At 36.1% G+C, this 19,389-nt stretch overlaps 1 protein-coding gene across 4 annotated transcripts in view; it reads left to right on the top strand.

The window, feature by feature from the left end:
• Window positions 1-19,389, top strand: part of LOC115905082 (adhesion G protein-coupled receptor A1-like) — a 253,460-nt gene that overhangs the window by 207,736 nt on the left and 26,335 nt on the right. For all 4 annotated transcript variants that reach the window (XM_030951166.1, XM_030951164.1, XM_030951167.1 and 1 more), the window contains 3 exons: window positions 5,370-5,497; window positions 6,418-6,541; window positions 13,080-13,225. In XM_030951166.1, coding sequence (XP_030807026.1) covers window positions 5,370-5,497; window positions 6,418-6,541; window positions 13,080-13,225 — 398 coding nt within the window. The remainder of the gene's footprint in view (window positions 1-5,369; window positions 5,498-6,417; window positions 6,542-13,079; window positions 13,226-19,389) is intronic.

The raw sequence follows: 19,389 nt of genomic DNA, 5'->3' as shown, positions 1-19,389 counted from the left end.
TCATGTACTGTGTGCTCAGACTAGTCCTCTATTTTATCTTTTCTTCTGTTACCTATAGGAGGAAGAGAGTTTGTTACGCTCTAGTTTCTTTTTGAGGTGTCCAAAACCCTCTAGGGTCCTGAACTCTCCAATATGATTTTCTATTTTAGAGTAAAATCATGGATTTATATACTCTGAAGCTTTGTCATAGCTAATGATAAGTATTTGCTTCTTAAATACTGAATATTTATGCTGTTGTGTGAACAAAGTTGTACATCAGTATTTTAATTTTTCAGGACAATATGTGTGTATGTTATGACCAATGCAGAGACCTCTGTATCTGAGGAATAACTCTTCAGGAGATGACAAAAATATCTAATAGCAACAACGAATTTCAAAATTTGCTAAATACATTTTGGCATACATTGTCCTTTGTTCTTCCTTTCATTTTTCTTAGAACACAATAGAAATTCAATAGTGATGGATATTACTGTAATTGTATACAGCATTTCCTTTCCCCCTTAGACTGCTTTGTCAATAGTAATTTCCTCAAATCTGCCAAATAAACACAAATAAAATTATTAAATCTAAGCATGATACTTCCCAATTAACATAAAATGGATTAATAAATATTCTTAGCACTTCTAATTGTAATCCTAAAAGTTAAATCAACCTAAAATCATAAGCAGCTCCTTTCTATTTTGTCACAATTTGTCATATTATTCCAACCAAGACAGGTGTGGGTTTTGTTGGGTTTTTGGGTTTGCTTTATGTGCATAAGGAGTAATTATTTGTAGAAGTAGCATACATTCAGTGGATGCTTGTATGAAATAATTAGGGCTGGGGAGACTGAACTGGCAAAACCAGAGCATATTTGAAACTGTTCTGAAAGCAAACCTTGGAAAATGATGTGAATGAGAAAGAGAGAAGAGGCAGGATACTAGGAATGGATCACAGTAAGAGTTGGGGCACTTTCCTCTTGTTGTTTTGCAAGCATCCCCCCAGTCTTTGTAGTCTTTCCAATCTGCTGTGAAAAAAGCTACTTTTTCAACATTTTCATTGTTACTGGAGACAATTGCAGAATTTCTTAAGCCCGTTCAGTTCAGTTCTGAACACAGAATTCTAAACTTCCATCTTTCAGGTCTTCTGCAAATTAAGCAGCCTGTCTAAGCCTTTTGAGAAATTAATTCATGAGTCAGGGAAGTATTACAGAGATGTCATTTAGGAGGTTGACATAATTACAGTATTTGACTTTTCCCCATAGAGAACACAGGGTTTTCTCATAGCAGGCTGTGGAAACATTGTTCTGTACTTTGAAAAATCAGACTGCCTATACCAAGAGGCTTAAGAACGAACATTTCAAATTTCTTTTAATGTTTAAACACAAAGTTAAACGCCTATAGCATAGACCTTAGTGGAGTTTATGCACCTAAGATTGTGAAAGTGATCCAGAAAGTTTACCTACTATATGTAAAATTAACATTTGTTGCAGTGGGAGCTGCAGAATTCCCTGGAATTAGATTAGTCTGCACATGTATAGATGTTTCCCGGTGTGAAGAGCCTGCAAGGAGGCACATGCTCCTCACTTCAGTCCTCAGCTGGCTTGTACTGCTCTCTGCTCATGTAATGCTCATACTCATCAGAGAATGCTGAGCCCATATGGACAGTATTGAGCCCAACCCCCAGAAAAGGCTGCTTTTTAAAAAATATTCCTGACTGACATTCTTTTACACAAAGCCTTGGAATTAGAGTACTCTTAAGAGCAAGATCTGCTTTTTATTTCTTTTTCCTTCCATGTACATTTTATTAAATTGCATTTAATAATATGTATTATTTGCTCTGTAAAAAGCATAAACTGGTTTGGTACTGGGCTCAAAATTCCAGGCTTGTCTCCTCCAAAAGGCAGTGATTTTATCACAAATCAGATCTCTGGCTCAAGCTCTTTCTTTCTGTTTTTCCTTTCTGTTGGCTTAATGGATCTTGCATTCATCATGGTGCAACTTCAGCCAGCAGGTAAATGAATTCAGATTGTAAAGCTTAGTAAAATATGCCAACTCTTGGAAGACAGATGGAAATTAAAGGCCTGGAATCCAGGCCTTGGGACATTTTATTGTCTTGGTGGCTTCTACTGGGCTCCTTTCAATTCAGCAATGTCATTCTTGTACAGAAGTGCCCAAAACTAGACAAAATAGTTGAGATTTGGCTCACAAGTGGTGAATAGAAGGGAATATTCATTTCCCTCCTCTGCTGTGTGCAGTCTTGGTAATGTGGTCCAATATGGGATTCGCCTCATGCGCCCCAAGTGCTCACCACTGTCTTGGTTTGTTTCACACCATCTTAAAAGGGTGAATGAATGACAGTTTCTCATTGGACAACAACTAATGGGCTTCATAGTTGTAGTCACCAGTTTATAATGATCAAGGTCTTGTAAGTATTCATTTTCCTGGGATAATTGCTGTGATTGTTCAATATCATAATGATTTGAATCCCCTCTAGGAAATAAAATCAAGCCTAACTTTTTTAAATGTAGCATACAATTTTGCTGCTTTGCATACAGCATTTTAAAAAATTCTTCTTTTCTGCATGTTGTCTTCCCCAGAAGATTACTCAAGGGAAGTTGATGGATCAATAAGGTTTAATTATCATCAGAGAACAGACAAGATACATCTCTTATATATCTATAATGAAATCAGTTTTCAATATACAAAACTTCTGAAAAGGATATTCTACTTTGGCATTAATGATTTTCATACTCAAAATTTTACGATTTATTTGCTGTAGAAGATTAGATAAGAGATAAAACTAGTACTTAAAAATGGAATTAGCTCTAAGATGCTGATTGTTCTTCGTTCTTCTGCAGGCAAATGGTTGTATTCCTGTAGGACACATGGCATTTGCTTTTATACTGATGATCAAACACAGGGAGATGTTGAACCTTGCATTTACACTATTAAAAACTAGTTCTTTAGTACACAGTGATGGTACTCAAGTAAAATTGCTTTCGTTTTTTTCAAATGTGTAGCTACACATTTCAAATGTGTAACTTCACTGTGCTTCCTTTTTCGCAACTTTAACTTTTCACAGTGATATCCAACTTACTTATTTCTTTAAATAACTGTGCTGTTACTACTGTATAGTTACAGTAACACATTTCTGAATGCAGAGAAATTGTGTATCTAAATTTATGGCAAAGTGTACTGTAGTATATGAAAATATAATTACATCGGTAAGAGCTAGAAGTAAATGTTTTATCATTTTCAGCAGAATATTTCTGTTTAAATTGTCCAGTTGTTTGCATTACTACTCATAGTATGAGCTAAAATTGTATTGAACATTCCTGTTAAATACTCATTCATCTAACTCTAGAGACTTACTCTATAAAAGAATTAATGGGGAGATGATGCAAATAAATACATGGGAGAAAAAGATGATCAGGGTGAAAAAGGATGTTTGAGTGGACATTCAGAGACTGTTCTGAACCAACAGACTTTTTAGGAATTATTTGAGGGTTATGAAGTCATGATATCCTGAGTGTTTATTCATGCACACTGGAAGAAAACAAGAATGAGAAGGCCTTAAGAGCCTGGGTTTGTCATGTTAAAAAACTAGCACATCAAAAGACAGAGTTATTTTCCTCTTCTTTTCCATTTGTGATTGAGGGAAGAGTAGCAAGAACTGACACCTCTAGATGAGACAGCATAAGCTGAGTTCCTCCATGAGAAATGACTCCACCTCTCACCCTGGGTGTTGGTGAACCAGGCAGGGCAGAGAGAAAACTTGTGTGAAGGACAGGAGTGACAGAGCAGGTTTAACTGAGTTTTAACATGCAAGCTGAGGAACTACCTGAAGAGAAATGGGATGTGATAACATATAGTTGGCATTTTGTTCATAAGTTATTTTTTCATTTTGATGGTCCTTTTTTATATATATTGTGAGCTGCTCAGTTTAAAACTGACATTCATATACATCTGGAGAAATTGGTTCAATCAATCTTAGAAACTTTAAAGCTAATAATGAAGGAAAATAATAACTACCAGGACATCAGTTACTTGAGAGGATCATTTTAGAAGGTAAACTAAATTCTCACCATTTAGTAATTGCATATACTCATGAACATTATCTGCTTGTACGTGGACAAATTCATATTCATAAATAACGGTGCTAGAAATCAGCTCTCTGCATGCAAATGCAATTAAACAGAGGTATTAGCATTACAGTCCCAGTTTCCTAAGGGGAGATTTCACCTCTGGAAAATAATGTATTGAATCTTCTTCTAAGGGAACCTAAAACTGACAAATAAGAAAAAAGTATTTTAAATGTTTGCCAATATTTTAAAAGTTAGAGTTTGCTGGATTGTCATATTCGGTACTATTTCAGATTTTAGCTTTGTCTGCTGGGATGTATATTCATTTTTATGTGCAGAGTTAATGCCTCTGCACATGGGAAGTGGCATGTAGATGACACTGTGTTTGCACTCAGGTGATAGGTTTTGTGTATAAATTTTAGTATCTGTGTGCAGAAGTGTAGTGCCACAAGCAAATGTGGCTTAATGCATTACAGGGAACGTAATGTTTGCTGTAATTCAGATAGTCCAAATTTAATTCAGACAGTCTGAAGACATTCTGTTTTATGTAATGGGCTCCTTTTGCTTTCCATCCATCACACCTCCAGATTTAGCTCTCCTAAATGTGTAATTTAGAATGGGAATTTGATAAGGTTAATTTTACAAAGATATGGATAGTTTTTCATTGTTTTTCATGCAGAATTGTGTCACTAGGCACTAACATGTTCAAAAGGAACACATGGATCTTTACTCTGCTGTTAATATGGCTGTCCAAGTTACTTTTGAATTACTAGAGGGAGTAGAGTACTTCCAACTAAATGTGAAGGTCACTGGGTTACAGGAGTTGTATCAACTGGTAATTATATTCGAGTGAGTTGATAATTTGGGTGTATTCTCATGGTGGTTTTTTTTTTACTTTGAGTGGTTCTTCTACAGCCATATATATGCCATTTGGAGACCTTTATGGTGATTTGAAATTTTGTTCTTAGTATCTTAGTAAAACACGCTCATAAAGTTCATGTTATCAGAAGGACCAGATACTGCTAATGCTGGGAAAATGTAATATTCTGTGTATTTTTTCCGGCCTTTTTTTTTAATTAGGATATGTCTGCTTGTACAAAAAGGTTAATTTCTGTCTAGCAAACTGTATGCAGATGAGGAAGGAGCAGTCTGTTATTGCAAATTCATGAACTGTATCTGCATTAAAAGTTCATCTTTTTTTTCCCTGCCCTTGAAAGGGAACAGCTAGAAATGACAGGATATATTGGAATGAAGTCCCAGTTTCACACATGCCTAACAATGTTAAATCATTTTGCTCTTTCCACAGGATTTTAAGACAGTGCTGTCTTTCCCCCAGTACCCAGGGGAGTTTCTGCACCCTGTGGTTTATGCATGCACTGCAGTGATGTTGTTGTGCTTGTTTGCTTCCATTATCACCTACATTGTCCATCACAGGTAAGAATTCCATTTTAAGCACATATGAAATGGTCGACGCAACACTTGAATTTTTATAACCTTTACTGTAAAAATAAATTAAAATTATTTGAATTACTGTTGGATAATAACATCAGCAATGTGATTTACACCAGAGAAATCAAAGCAAAGTTTATGTCAACCTCTCTTAAGCTGTTTCTGAGCTTTCCTCACATATATGTTTACATTTTCTGTACACTTTTCCTAAGATTTCTAACTCAACAAACTCAACATATAAAACCATGAACACTATTAAGGTGCTTTCTGGAAAATTCCAGTCGAGCAGCCCTTTGGTCAGCTACATTTGCCATAATGACTTTTAAGACCAAGTTTGGTTGGAAGACTGGTAACTATCACTGGATTAAATGAACTTTCTTTGTCTTTTAAATTTTGGGTTTAGAAAACTTGTGTTTTCTTTGATATGAAAAATTTATATAAATGCCATTTTAGCTGCATACTTCTGGTTAAAGACCATTAGCAATTTAAATGAGTAGGAATGTATTGTGCTGTAGAAACTGCTAAATATTAATTATGTGAAGTTAATGCAATGTCTTCTGATCTTCAGCTTCCATTTAGTCCTTTAGAGATGTCTTGTTAAAGTTCTGCGTACATGAAGCTATGCAATAAGCCTTTTGCTTTTAGTACTCTACTTTAAATGCTTGATTTGGTGGACGAAACTTTAAATCAGTAGAATTTTATGATTTTTACTATTTATTTTACCTTTTTATAATTTATTTCAATGCTATATAGGTCAGATTCTGTCCTGTGGGTAGATTGTTACATACGTATTCAAGAATCTAAGAATTTTATTCTATCAAATTAAGTGTTTTTCCCAAACAGTAATATTTATAATAAATATGTTGGGGGTTTTAATTTTAAAATGTTATTTTTTTTTCCAAAAGCACAATCCGGATAAGCAGAAAAGGATGGCACATGCTTCTCAACTTTTGTTTCCATACTGCTCTCACATTTGCTGTTTTTGCTGGTGGAATCAATCGCATTAAATATCCAATTATATGTCAAGCTGTAAGTATCTGTCTCAGTAATTCTTACTGATAGAATTGAAACTTGAAATGAGTTCTTAACATAATATTGGCAGCTCTTCTTCTTTTCTTGTATTGCTCCTGGATCCTAAGTTTTTCAAAATAAACTATTATAAGCATGTCTTTTAAAGGCTAGTACTGGGAATGATCAGTGTTTGGTTGTCACATGAGTTTCTCTAAGAGGGTGAGCAATGCATTATCTCTCTGAGGCTCAGATTGCCTCATTCTTGTTGTTTTGGTTTTTTTTTAAGAAAAGCATTGAAAATCTTGATATTTCTCTGCTGTACAGGATAGTTAAAAGCTACGAATCCAGAATACTTCTGTCCTTCCTGTATTTTGGATTGAATGTGTGGGACTAAAGTTGCTGCTTCACTTTTGTAACACATACACGGTTTGCCTGGGGGTGGGCCTGGCTTCTCTGGATGATCCCTAAGGAGACACAGCAGACCAGCATACTTGTAATTTATGGACCCTTATTTGCACTGCTGGACTGTTTCACATCTCTTGCCTCAGCATTTTTGGGGCAATAGTGTGGTAAAATGCACAGACAGGGCTGGATTCAGCTGCTCTGAATATAAAGGCTGTCTGTCCAATATGTAAAGTGAGTCATTTCAGTTGTCTTCTGTAATGTCTGACGAGGGCTTGTTGCAATTTGCTTGCCTTGAACATTTCTTCCTCTCGGATTTTGTAGAAGTGCACCACGGATCATGAATGTTGTTGGTATTTTCCTGTAGTAAAGCACTTTGTCTAGCCAATGTTCTCTGGGATTTTTTGCCTGTCACTAAATCCAGTTCTTCTGAATGCCTTGAATGGGTGTAAATAGCAAGTCAGGAGCCAACAGCAGAGTCACTGCAAAGCTTGCATAGTTAGTGTAAGAGTTATCACACTTACAGTGTTCAGTGAGATGCTTTGGAAGCCTTTTGTGTATCCTTGTGCATGACCATCAGTAAACAGCACACGTGGGTCTGCAAGCACTGTGATGTTCTACCTGGGAAGTCTACCTAAGTGTGTTACATGATACTCATTTAAATAACAAAATTGTCCATTAGATGGAGAGAAATATCTCACAGTATCTAGTGTATTGTGTCATAATTAATTTGTAAGTTCTGGCAAATTGAAATATCACTTACTATTGTCTTTGTCTGCAGTTTGCAAGTGATAGTAGCAGATTAGTTTGTAGGGCAGCCATGGCCATGTAATTACATGGTCACAAATGACCATCTGTTGTTTCAGGCGTTGTCTGATTATTTACTTTGCAGCTTGCATGGTAGCAACGTGGTATTAACAGCTATAATGAAAAATTGATTGAGATAAATGTGTTATTAATAGCCTCTTATAAGTAGTACATAAACTACAGGGGTATCTTAATAAAGTGCATTATCAGAGGCATCTGTCTCTTGCTGTAGGATAGGGCCAGATCCTGAGCTGCTGAGAAATGTGCACACTTAGAAAAACTGAATTGAACCATCCCTATATGTCTGCTAACCAGTTTCATTAAGTTATTTATTTGCCTGATAATATCATCAGTAGTTACAGTATAGGAAAGATACAAGTGACAAAGACTGTCTTCTATTTCCTGGTAAAAATTGTCTGATGTAATTAGACAGAGCTAATGGAGGAAATGGTCCAAGTAATCTAAGACAAGGCTCCAATAGCTGCTAACAGAGGCTGAAAACTGTTCACTTTGAGAACATCATACCCAGCCACAGATCTTTTCTTGCTTTCTGACAGCAAGGTTTTCAAAATTCTGAGTCCCAATGCCTGTGTCCTGTGATAATCCTGAGACAATTAGTCTGTGATTTATTATCCAACATGCCAAAGCTCTGATACTGGGGCTTAAAATATATTTGTGAAAATGTTACTGCTCCAAGCAGCACTAAAATATTAGTTATACCACAGGTGTAACACCATCAGTTGCCATTCCAGAGGTATCCTTCATTCTGCTAAAATTCAAAGCACGACTTCAACCTGCAGCAATGCAATTTTCACTTTTTATTTCCCGAGTGCATAGAGAAAGATTCCAAGTGCAAGTATTTTTTGTCCTAATCACTGAAATGTTGCATAAAAGCCAGTCAACCACCCCCTTTCCTATTGTAATTATCCCTAAAACTTCCACCAAAAAAAATCACTGCAGCATACTTATCAATGTGAAATAATAGACTAAGTTAACTTTTATCCTTCAAATTTAACCTAAAAGGGTGGTTCTAAATTAGCTTTATTTGGATCACCCTCTGTCTATAAATGTGTAGTTACAGGTTAGTTTTAAACATCAGGAATTAATGCTATGGAAATGGCCCCATTTTCTGTGATAGCTGGAAGAACCTTCAAATCCCCTTCAAGGTGAAACAGTCACACAAAAAAAGTCTTTTCAGAAATCGTCATTTATTTTTATGTGGAATCTAAAAATCTAAAGTTCCCTTTTAAACCTGCATATCTGTTTCAGAGAGAATTTTGTATAGACTTTTCACTTGCATGTGTGCTCTACAGTCTTTATGATTTACAAAAATCCTGATGTTAGAATGCTGGTCCAGAACAGTTGATTGCATCTCCACATACTTCCTGAGTGAATGAATCTACAGACTCTTTAGACTTCTCTTGAATCTCATTCTGGGTGTCACTGAATCTTGGCTGTTGTAGAATCCAGACTCTTGAGTTTACTGGCAAAATCTTCAATGCAAGGCAGAGGTTGTCTTAGGAGCAGCAGGGATAAATCAGGGGCAGTACACTACCAGAAAGGTTCTTGAGCCAGCCAGTGAGCCCTTCCATCTCCCAGCCTCAGATTTGTTTGCTTCAGAAGGCAGGAGGAAGCTCACTCCTTTCATGTAAAGAATGAGAGAGAAGGAGACGCAACTGTTGCTGGATCACTCCCCATGTGTGGGAGGCATCAATTCTGTACTCAAAGATTTCTATTTTGTGGAAATAGAGGAAAGGATGATAGCCATGAGTTTATGGATGCTAGGGGATGAAATCATCAATTAAACATGTTGAAGCATGAAGAATGGACTGGGCACAAGATTCAGGAGGTGGAAAAGTTATAGAGGGAGACAGAATCTTATTTTTTTATTGCATGGTCACTCCAATCACATCTCCAAGAAACCTCTATATGGTTTATAAAATAAAAGCTTCCATGTAAGCTTTGGCAAGGCTCAGATCTCCTTCTCCCTGACGAATGCACTGTGTGAAGCTGCTTGTGAATTCTTTTCTGTAAGGCAGCAGATCTTCAGCAAGAAAGGCAAAGCTCATTCCATACTAGCCAGCAGCCTACAACTTCAACTCAGACAGCTGAACTTTTTGCTCTAAATTTTCTACCTGTGAAGGGAGCATGGGGTTTTGCTAATGCTAAATGTTTAAAGATCATGAAATATTCAGATCCATTGGTGTTACAGACTGCAGAGAAATTCCTGAGTCCCTTCATCTCACAGAAAAGAATAATTTTCATTGCAGGATTAAAAGTTTAATCAGAATGTTTGTGCATATCTGTGTCCTTCTTTAAATAAAACTGAATTAAGAAGTACAATCTTATCTGAAATATGATTACAACTAGGGAAAAAAAGAAATTAAATTAAAATTTTGGGAAAAATAAAGAAAATTGTGTGCAACTTAAAGCTGATCAAGAGACTTTTTTGTACCAAAATGCTTTGCATAAATGTGTATTCTGGTCGTTACTATTGTAACTGCATCATATGAACTTAACTTATCTCTAGGGTACTGAAATTTATTGAAGGAGCACAAACAGACAGCATCTTCTTGCTGAAGAAAAGTATAATCTTCTATTCAAAAGGGTAGTGCTTATTCCCAAAGATAAGAGTTCTGAGAACACAGGACGTGCTAAAAATGAATCCAAGAAAACAAGAAAATTTTTACCATATACCTGTGGTTATTAGAGAGCTTTAGATACAGTGCTCTTATCAATGCTTATATTCTGGCAGTTTTTTCTGTACCATTTGGCCTGTCAGTGGAAAACCTTCATAAAAATAGGGGTCATCACTTCAATATTTCCAATCATAATCCTTTATTCTATGTGGAAAACTCAACCCTTTCCATACAATTTTATGTGAAATACATAAGTTCTGCTAATAGTGAAAATAGTTTTAAGTTATGACTTTGGTATTTAATTTGTATATAGTTTTTGGCCTCTGAAGCTTTACAGAGGTAGAAATCCAGTAACAAGATACACACAGCTAAATTTGTACCCTGGACCATTCATGCATAACCTCAAGTTTTCATTTGCTAAGAGAGTAAAAAAAAATTTACTGAACAAAGCCACGTTGGTCTTTCTGTTGAGCCTCATCCTTCCCTCCTGGGTCATGAGCTGCTATCTCACGTATTTCTACTGTAGAGCCCAGGTGTCTTCCTAGCCTGAGAGAGTTAGCAAGAGGTGATCCCACTGGAGGGGACAAAGGAACATGCAGTCCCCAAGCACAATAATGAGGACAATGCATCTCTGTGACATAACTGATGTCAGTGGGGGGACAAAACCCAGCACTTTGAAACACTGAACTTTCAATGGGAAGTGTGACAAGCATTTCTTTACTATTTATTAGTGAATATTAGCAAAAATTCTAGAATTTACTGTAGCAGCTCAGTGCACCCTTCCAAATCCCACACTTCTGCTGTGTCATGTCGTATCTGTTAGTCATAAGGAGGTCCTGTATCTTCAGGATAAGTCCTTGTTTCCTTCAAGCAAGAAATGCAATGGTTGGGGGTTTGGGTTTTTTGTTCTGTTTTGTCTGGGGCTTTTTTTGACAGAGAGATGCAGATCATTAAAGAGTTAGTACAGAGAATGATAACATTTGCCTCTTCCTTGTTTGTTCAATTTCTCCATATATCAGAAGTAACCCAGTTGCTGAAACATGAGCACACTGTGAAAAACAGCAATGTGATGCAGGTGTGGCATGGCCATGATGTTTTCAGTCATTTCAGTTGCCTGCTTGAAAGTTCAATACAATTGTTTTGTTGTACTATTTTTCAGGTGTTACATTCATTTAAGTGGCTGATGATTTCTATCCATATGGTCATATATGTTTTCAGAATTTCACATGTAGGTGCCTTTTGACCTGGAATTCATTTCAACTGTTCCTATTATTGCACATACCTGTGTGAAAAACAGAATATATAGCAGCAGGGCTATGCTGAAATGAGAAAGAGGTTAGGAGCTAAATATCTAGATTTTTTTCCCAGTTCTTTCTCATTATTTCTGCCTCCTTTTTCTTCCCCCTTTCTCGTCCTCCTGCCTCCCCTCCCTGCTCATGGTTCTGTTCAGGGCATCCCTACAGAAACTCTGCAAGCTGCCTGTGAACCAAGTCCAGACAGCACCAGTCCCTGAACTGGCAGCGTCTGCCAGCTCATAATACACAATTGTCTCATTCTCTTATTTCTGCTTCTTTTACCTCAAGCAGCAGCAGTGATGAAGGCTTTGTCCTCCCTCATCTAAAGTGACAAACAAGTCCCAGAGAAATTTACAAAGGGTTTTTTGTTGATGATATTTGCTGCTAACTTCAAGTTTTGAGCTATAATACTAAATAGAAACAAAATGCATGGATTTTTTTTTCTTTACCCATCAATTATTTTGTTTTAAGTGCAGCAAAAATGAACACTGGTTCAAATAAATCATTATAATAGATTTGTGTTAGCTTTATTCAGCAATTCTCTGTATTCCTTAAACTTTTATGTTCTTTCCAATTATAGCAATATTTTACTTGTCACTGCAAAATGTCAGGTTATTGCTTCAAAGGTAACCTCATTTTATATAATCAGATGCAGACTTAGCTGATGTAATAAAGCACTGGAGATTGGATAAAATTCCAATTACTGCTTCCATAGTAATGAATAACAATTACTAACATAACAAAGATGTTTGCATTTTAGAGGTGCTCGTACTTTGTTTTCCTTTCAATGATAAACACACCAGTTTCTTGGGGACAGGGTGATAATAACATTATTAGAGTTTATAATTCTTTTTAAGGGGGAATGCCAAGAGTTGTCATTTTCTTTTTAAATTCTGTAAGCAAGTTTATAATTTTCTTAAAATATGTCTGAAAATAATCTGGAGTTATCAGTGCAAATAGCACAGATGCCATTTCCAGAAGTCAGCCTTGCCTGTGTATAGCAGAGAGGGAACTACAGCAAGCTGTTCCTGAAAAGTTAAAGGAAATAGCATAATAGCAAGCAAAAATGCTGGCCTCTCATTAAAGTTTAAATTGCATTCTCATTATAGGCTAAAGAGTGAAATACAAAATAAGAGTTACACCACTTTAAATCCAGGTGTAAAATGTTTTCATTAAACAGGTTCTTAGAAAACAAATGTTTTTATGTCTCTAATTCCTAACCTTGCTTCTGGTATTGCAGATAATGCTATCTATGGCAGATTAAATAACTGGTTTTAAGTGCAGATGTTAGGTGCATTTATAAATTCAATTAAATTTTTTTTTTGCCTGTGCCCTTATGAAGTAAGATTCTTGTAAAACTCTTGTTTTACTGATCCATTTATTGAGTTGTTGAATTGTCCACTCTTTTTTTAGGTTGGCATTGTACTGCATTATTCTACACTCTCTACTATGCTATGGATTGGAGTAACTGCCAGGAATATTTACAAGCAAGTCACGAAAAAACCTCAGCCTTGCCAAAACAGTGACCAACCTTCTTATCCAAAGCAACCTCTACTCAGGTATGGGATGTTAGTTACATTATTTTTTTAATTTCTTCCTTGAAGATATCAATTATAAGCAAACTCTCATTCTTATTTCTGTACTTTTTATAGACTATAAATAGCATCCATAAAGAATTGAGCCACCTGGGTGTGTACAAAAATCTGAGTATTTATTGTGTGCTGATAGTTTTCTCAGAAGATGGAAATATGTAGAACTGGTATTGGCTAAGTTCAGATACCTTTATCTGAACAGGAAGAATTGAAATGTTTCCGTTGATTTATTACGGAGGGGAAAAAAATCCCCCAAAACCCAAAAACTGGCTTGATTCCGAGCCTTATTTAATCACCAGAAACTGTGCTGTAATGACCCTTTACCTTTATTTCTTCTGCTCTACTTCTTGCCCACACTTGTATTGAAAGCCTGATAGCCTGATAGCAACCTTCCTCATTGCCCATCAGAGAGGTAATTCTGTTACAGGGGCGACTGGGGGTCTGCACTCCCTGTCAGCTCCCACTGGAGCAGACTCAAGCGTGTCTCTGACGGCATTGCAGGTGTAAGACAGTGGGAGTTCTTGCCAGATGCCTCTGAGATACTGAAACTGCAAGCCAAAACAGTCAGTCTGCACAAGAAAAAAAAAATAAATTAAACCCTAGCAAAACCTTACCACAAAACCAGGATTTCAAGCCAAAGGCATGAGAAGTTTAATTCATCTTTTTTAAGCTTAGCTATCAAAAATTACTTACTAGCCAAACTTATATATTGTCCCTATGCAGATTTTGGAGGGAGGCAGAAAAAGAACTTCCAGAGAACAATTCTTCCTGTCCATCTTGAATGTTTGTGTGAGGACAGGATGAATTTCCTTATGGAGGTGCCTCTCTTTTCCCACAGATCATGGACAAGTCTGAATGGTCAATATAGCCTAAAGACCTCAGTTTTATAGTGAAGGTCAGGAAATACAAATTCTACTTTTTATGTATTTTCTGTGAAAAATTCACAATGTATTTTTCTAAACATATGTAGATTATTTTATTTTAAACACAAATTTTTTAGCAAGTAGCATTTATAGATGACTGTGTGATGGTGTCACAGCTTGTTAAAAGTTTGTAGGAAGATGAATTGAGTTTTTCTGTCTGATTCTTCAGAGTCAGATTTTTACTAACATGAATTTAGTTAGAAAACTAGCTAGTTTTCTTCTTTTTAAAACACTTTATTTCTAGAGATGAAATTGATTAAAGTTAACATAAAATGTGTATTGTGATGAGAAGGAGTGTCATATTGATCCTTGGCTTTGTTAGGTGTAAGCAAGAGGATAGTCTTTCCTTGAGAGTGCCTGACTTTGCTAATCCATGATTTACTACACCATTCTTCAGAGATGAGAATTTCACTCCTTCACTTACCAGCTCATGGCAAAATGAATAATTGCCAATTTTCAAATGCTCCAGTGTGACTATTAAGGTAGAAAATTGTTACAAGTTACATAGATCCAGCATAGTGTATGTTCTTCAAATTCAAATCTTGTTTGAGTTTGAAAACAATTGACAGTCAGGTTACAGGAAAGATGACTCTAATTAGAATCTTTGTTGTACCAGTCATGTTGAGGTTCCCAGACAGTGAAAATAAATAGTAGCTATTTTAAATTTAGCAATAGAAATGATAAACCACCTTCTAGCTGTAAGAGAACATGGGTATAATTGTTTAATAGCTAAGTAAAATTATTCTAAGCTATTTTTCTCCCACAGGGCACCATGTATCTTAGAGACACAGGCACTGAAATGTCTAATACAATTTCACAATGGTGAGCACTAGATTCAAAATAGTAAGGATCAGTTTCACTTCATGTAGAAAACAGGCATAGTATATGTAAAATTAAGAATCACTTTAAGCAAGAAAATGCTAAACTCATCATTAGTAGTTGTTTGTTCTTTCAGAATGATAATGATAATTTTTGGGGGCATTTTACCTTTCCTGATTTTAATAAAATTAAACTCTGAATTATTCTTTGTCATGATATTTCCATAAAATCCATTAAGGATGCTTACATTTCAAGGCAGTAATTTATAATAAATGTTTTAACTAGTCAGTGTTCTTGCGTCTATAAGCCAATGCCAGCCTTTATCTATATTGTTCCTCAGGTACTTAAGGGAAAACATCTGAGTTTGGGCAAGGAGGTGTTAATTTGTCTCCATTTGGCATCAGTAGATAGCTAAATAGTATAAAGTTTATTCGAGTGGAGATGGAGTTAGGCTTTTTTATATGTCAGGACTGTCAGTGATAGGAAGCCAGTGATACAGTCTATGAGGCACTTTTAAACAAGAGGTACTTTTTCAGTGATCCTTCTCTATAGACTTAGAGCAGTATACAATACAAATATGTGAATGTGTTTGGCCAGAACTCTTTGCTCAGCTCTTGTCCTTCTTTGGTAAAGGTTGTATTTGATAGAAGGTGTTTCCAGTTCACATGTGAGTGGTTTTGTATTCCTTATATATGCACTTGCTGTAGGAGACATAGAGGTACCTTCTGTGAGTCAGTAAGTGGGATCTAATGCCAAAAATCAGTACATAAATCTATCGTGGAATTTAACAAAAAATCATAAAAATCGTCTCACTAAATTTGTTTCACTAAGCTTGGTCCATTCTAAAAAGCAGCTGAAATAGTGAAAATAAATAGAATAGAATATCTGAAAGGAGACCTTACCTGTTAGTAGGAAAGGATGTAGGCTTGTAAGAGTTGCTGCAGTTTCTCTGCCTGCTGTTTGCATATTCATTTGCAGAAGCAAGACAAATGAGGTGCCCTTGATCTTTTTCTCCTACTTTCTTAGAGCTGTAGCAATAAGTACCCTATTATGGAAAGCTGTGGTTCTTTATAAGTTTTCTCTCTTCTTGATAGAGTGATCAAATTTGGAACGTTTTTGCAGTCTAATTTGACTTCATGGCAATATGATTTTAAATATTGCCTCTTTTTATATGTTAATCATGTATTATGAGATACATTATGTACACTGTACATCATACAGTATATATATTTTATTATATATATTATTCATGAAATACATATTATCTGTTAATTACAGAGTTAAACCCCTGAGGGCCCATCACTTTGATGACTGGAACCAACTGTAACAATTCTGGCATTTTTCTGTAAATGTGCCTGGATGCTAATGAGGTGGATCAAATTAATGCATCATTGAGTTTTGTGTATTGAAATTCTGAACCTTAGCACTTCAACAGATAATGAAATTACTTCCTGTAAAATATACTCTGTGGTATTCTTAATAGAAATAAATAATTCTATCTGTTCGTCCTCTGTGGACATTTGTTAAACCTGGCAGAGTTTAGCTTCTGACTCATCTGAAGGCAGATTTTGCCAGCAAAGGCAAAGGGGCATGCAATATTCAGCTATTACTGCAATGTACAGGACTTCTTATCAGCCCAAGCTGAGGCACAGGTAGTGTTAGGTTTTGTGCCTGCTATGTGCATGCATTTTTCATGTGATGCTCTGTGCTCATACAGATTAGACAGAAGTACAGACCAGCAGAAAATACTTCTGAAAGATATTTTGTTAAAATAATTTCTTTCTAGAGTGACAGAAAAAAAAATCAGATTGCTTTCATTTTTAATAAGATAACTAGTGAGCACAGTTGCATTCTAAACATTTAAAATAAAAAAAATAAGCTGCTAGCTGGGCCAGAGATTGATGATAAGGAGACAGATAATGAAGTTTTATCTCAAGGTTAGGTACAAATATATCTCCTAATGTTCTCCCACCTCTTTTATTCAATGAATGTCTTGCAAGATAACTAATATGGCAGTCTTCAGATTACAGAGTCCAATATCCCATATCTGTCATGAAAAAATATTGATGTGCATAAATAAGGTTGCAGAAGCTACAGCAAAACAGATAACAGTTGATGTCACTGTCTCTGTTAAACTTCTTTTTTTTTAATGTAACATATTTTGATAAGCTTTTTAAAATGTTCTTTCTAAAATTGTGGGGCTGTTAGGAAATGTACCACATGTAGTTCTTTAGAAAAATTGTATATCTAGCTGTCGTAGCAATTTCAGAATGGATTGTGCCCTTTACTTTGTATTCAAAGTTGTAGCCTTAGTACTATAGCTAAAAACTCATAACTGAGGCAAATTGAAACAGTTTTCTGCAGCGCACACAGAGTACCTACAGTCAATACCAATGGCTTCAATTCCCTTCTCTTACTGTTTTTAACCTTAATTAACTTTAAGAGTTAAGAATAATTTTTAGGATGAGAAAGCTGATTTCCTATTTCACATATTTTGAAATGTCTGAACTGTCCTTTAAACCTGCACACAGAGCAGACCTAGAAGTACAGTCGTTGAGGTCAAAGTCTTCTAAATTGCTAATGGATGTTTACATGCAAGTATGAGTCTGGATGTCTGCTCTTCTAAATGAGGTTGTATATGGGCAAGTTTCTCTACATCATACATATACTTCCAGAGTACAGAGCAATGTCTTGAAAGCAGCAGTGAAAGTGAGCTGTGTTTGTGGTGCAGTGGTGAGTAACAACCTCCCCCTGAGCTCCTGCAAGGTGTAGTAGTGCTGCCCTTGCATCCTCCCCCTCTCCTTGGGAGTGTGGCAGCAGCTCTTCATGTTCATTCCCAAGCTCATTATTTCTCTCAGCTACCTAAACATTAATCAGCAGCACCCAGCCAAACAGTAGCTAAGTATCTTTGGGACACTGAATTATGCTAAATCCTTTCACTGCAAAAAGGAGAAACCACACAAAACTTTCAAATACAAGAAAATCTTCTCCTTCTGTTATTGTCGACTACTCCTGTGATGAGGCTCTTGCCTTACAGTGAGGGGATTTTACAGACTTGCATGATACCACAGCGGTCATGGCACCCACTTAGTGCTTTGTTCACAGTGTTAACCCTGCTTTTCTTAGGACGAACATTTAGCTGCTTGATCTGAATTCTGACAAGCTGAAAACCAACACATGGGTGCAAATGGATCTGTAGCTGTGTTTGCCCGACTGCTGAGAGAGTCCTGAAAGAGCCTGGCAGGAAATGTTGTGACTTCATCACAAATTGATTATAGGGACATTTTTACTGAGTAAGTTACTAATAAAGCAGGCTGTGTCTTGAATATGAGTTGCACACACCAATCTTCATTATGTCATTAGAAATTGTCACATGATATTTTTGCACCATAATGGAGATACTAAAAACATTCCAGTCATAAAGACCAAAGACTTCTTATATTTAGATTTTAAAGAATTATTATGTCCACAGAAAACACATAGGAAAAAAAACAACCTAGTGCTTTCTACTATTCCTGAGGCTGAAAGGGTCTTCAGAAAATGATCTTTGTTAATGTCCCCTATAATTTATAACAATCTGGCTGCAATTTATTGCAGCATGATAGCTGTGTAATTGGGGATCAACATTTGACTAGATCAGAAATAATTTATTAAAGATCAAGTTTGGCAAATATGCTATTTTTTTGGCCATGCTATTTTCTGAATCTTCAAACTGAATCATATGAAGCAACATAATTTACATTGTGACAGACAGAGACATTACTTGTCCCCTTGACACCAGCAGCTCTGAAATGCAGTTAAGTTCTGGTGCATTTTTCATTAGTGCTGGCTCTCATGAATTCATGTCTTCTAGTACGAAACAGTGATTGAGAGAGAGGGAGAAAGAGGTCAGATGAAAAGTATCATTGCAATCCATTGTTTTTTTCTTCATGATATGCTCTTAAAAATTAACTCATGAAATTTTGATCCATGAAAGCCCATCTTTCCTTCCCACAGAGAACATATCAAACTTTATAGAGGTAAAGTATGAATTTAGACCTTATTATCCCAAGGGATCATCTGTCTTTTTCTTAAAAATTCTCTATGGTTTGAGTATGTTGAATTAAATGGGAACTGCCACAGGGCAGAATTCTCAGGAGCCTTGAGGAGATCTCTCTAGTTCACTCTTTACTATTAGCATAGACCCAATTGTGTCATTGCAGAGTAAGTGAAAATGATGTCTCCCTGCAAGTAAGGTTTTCAGCAGCTGGATGAACCATGGCATGGTGAGCCAACAGTCTCTCTGAGAATCTGCTCCAGGAAGTTGGCTGTAATTTAAGTACATGATTGTATCCTTTCTTACAGGACAGAATATTTTGATCTAGTCAGGGTCATCAGGAAGTCTATCTC

The sequence above is a fragment of the Camarhynchus parvulus genome, chromosome 6, assembly GCF_901933205.1.
Source record: "Camarhynchus parvulus chromosome 6, STF_HiC, whole genome shotgun sequence".
Classification (NCBI taxonomy): Eukaryota; Metazoa; Chordata; class Aves; order Passeriformes; family Thraupidae; genus Camarhynchus; species Camarhynchus parvulus.
Note: the sequence above shows the minus strand (reverse complement) of the source record. Positions and strands in the feature narration are given on the sequence as shown.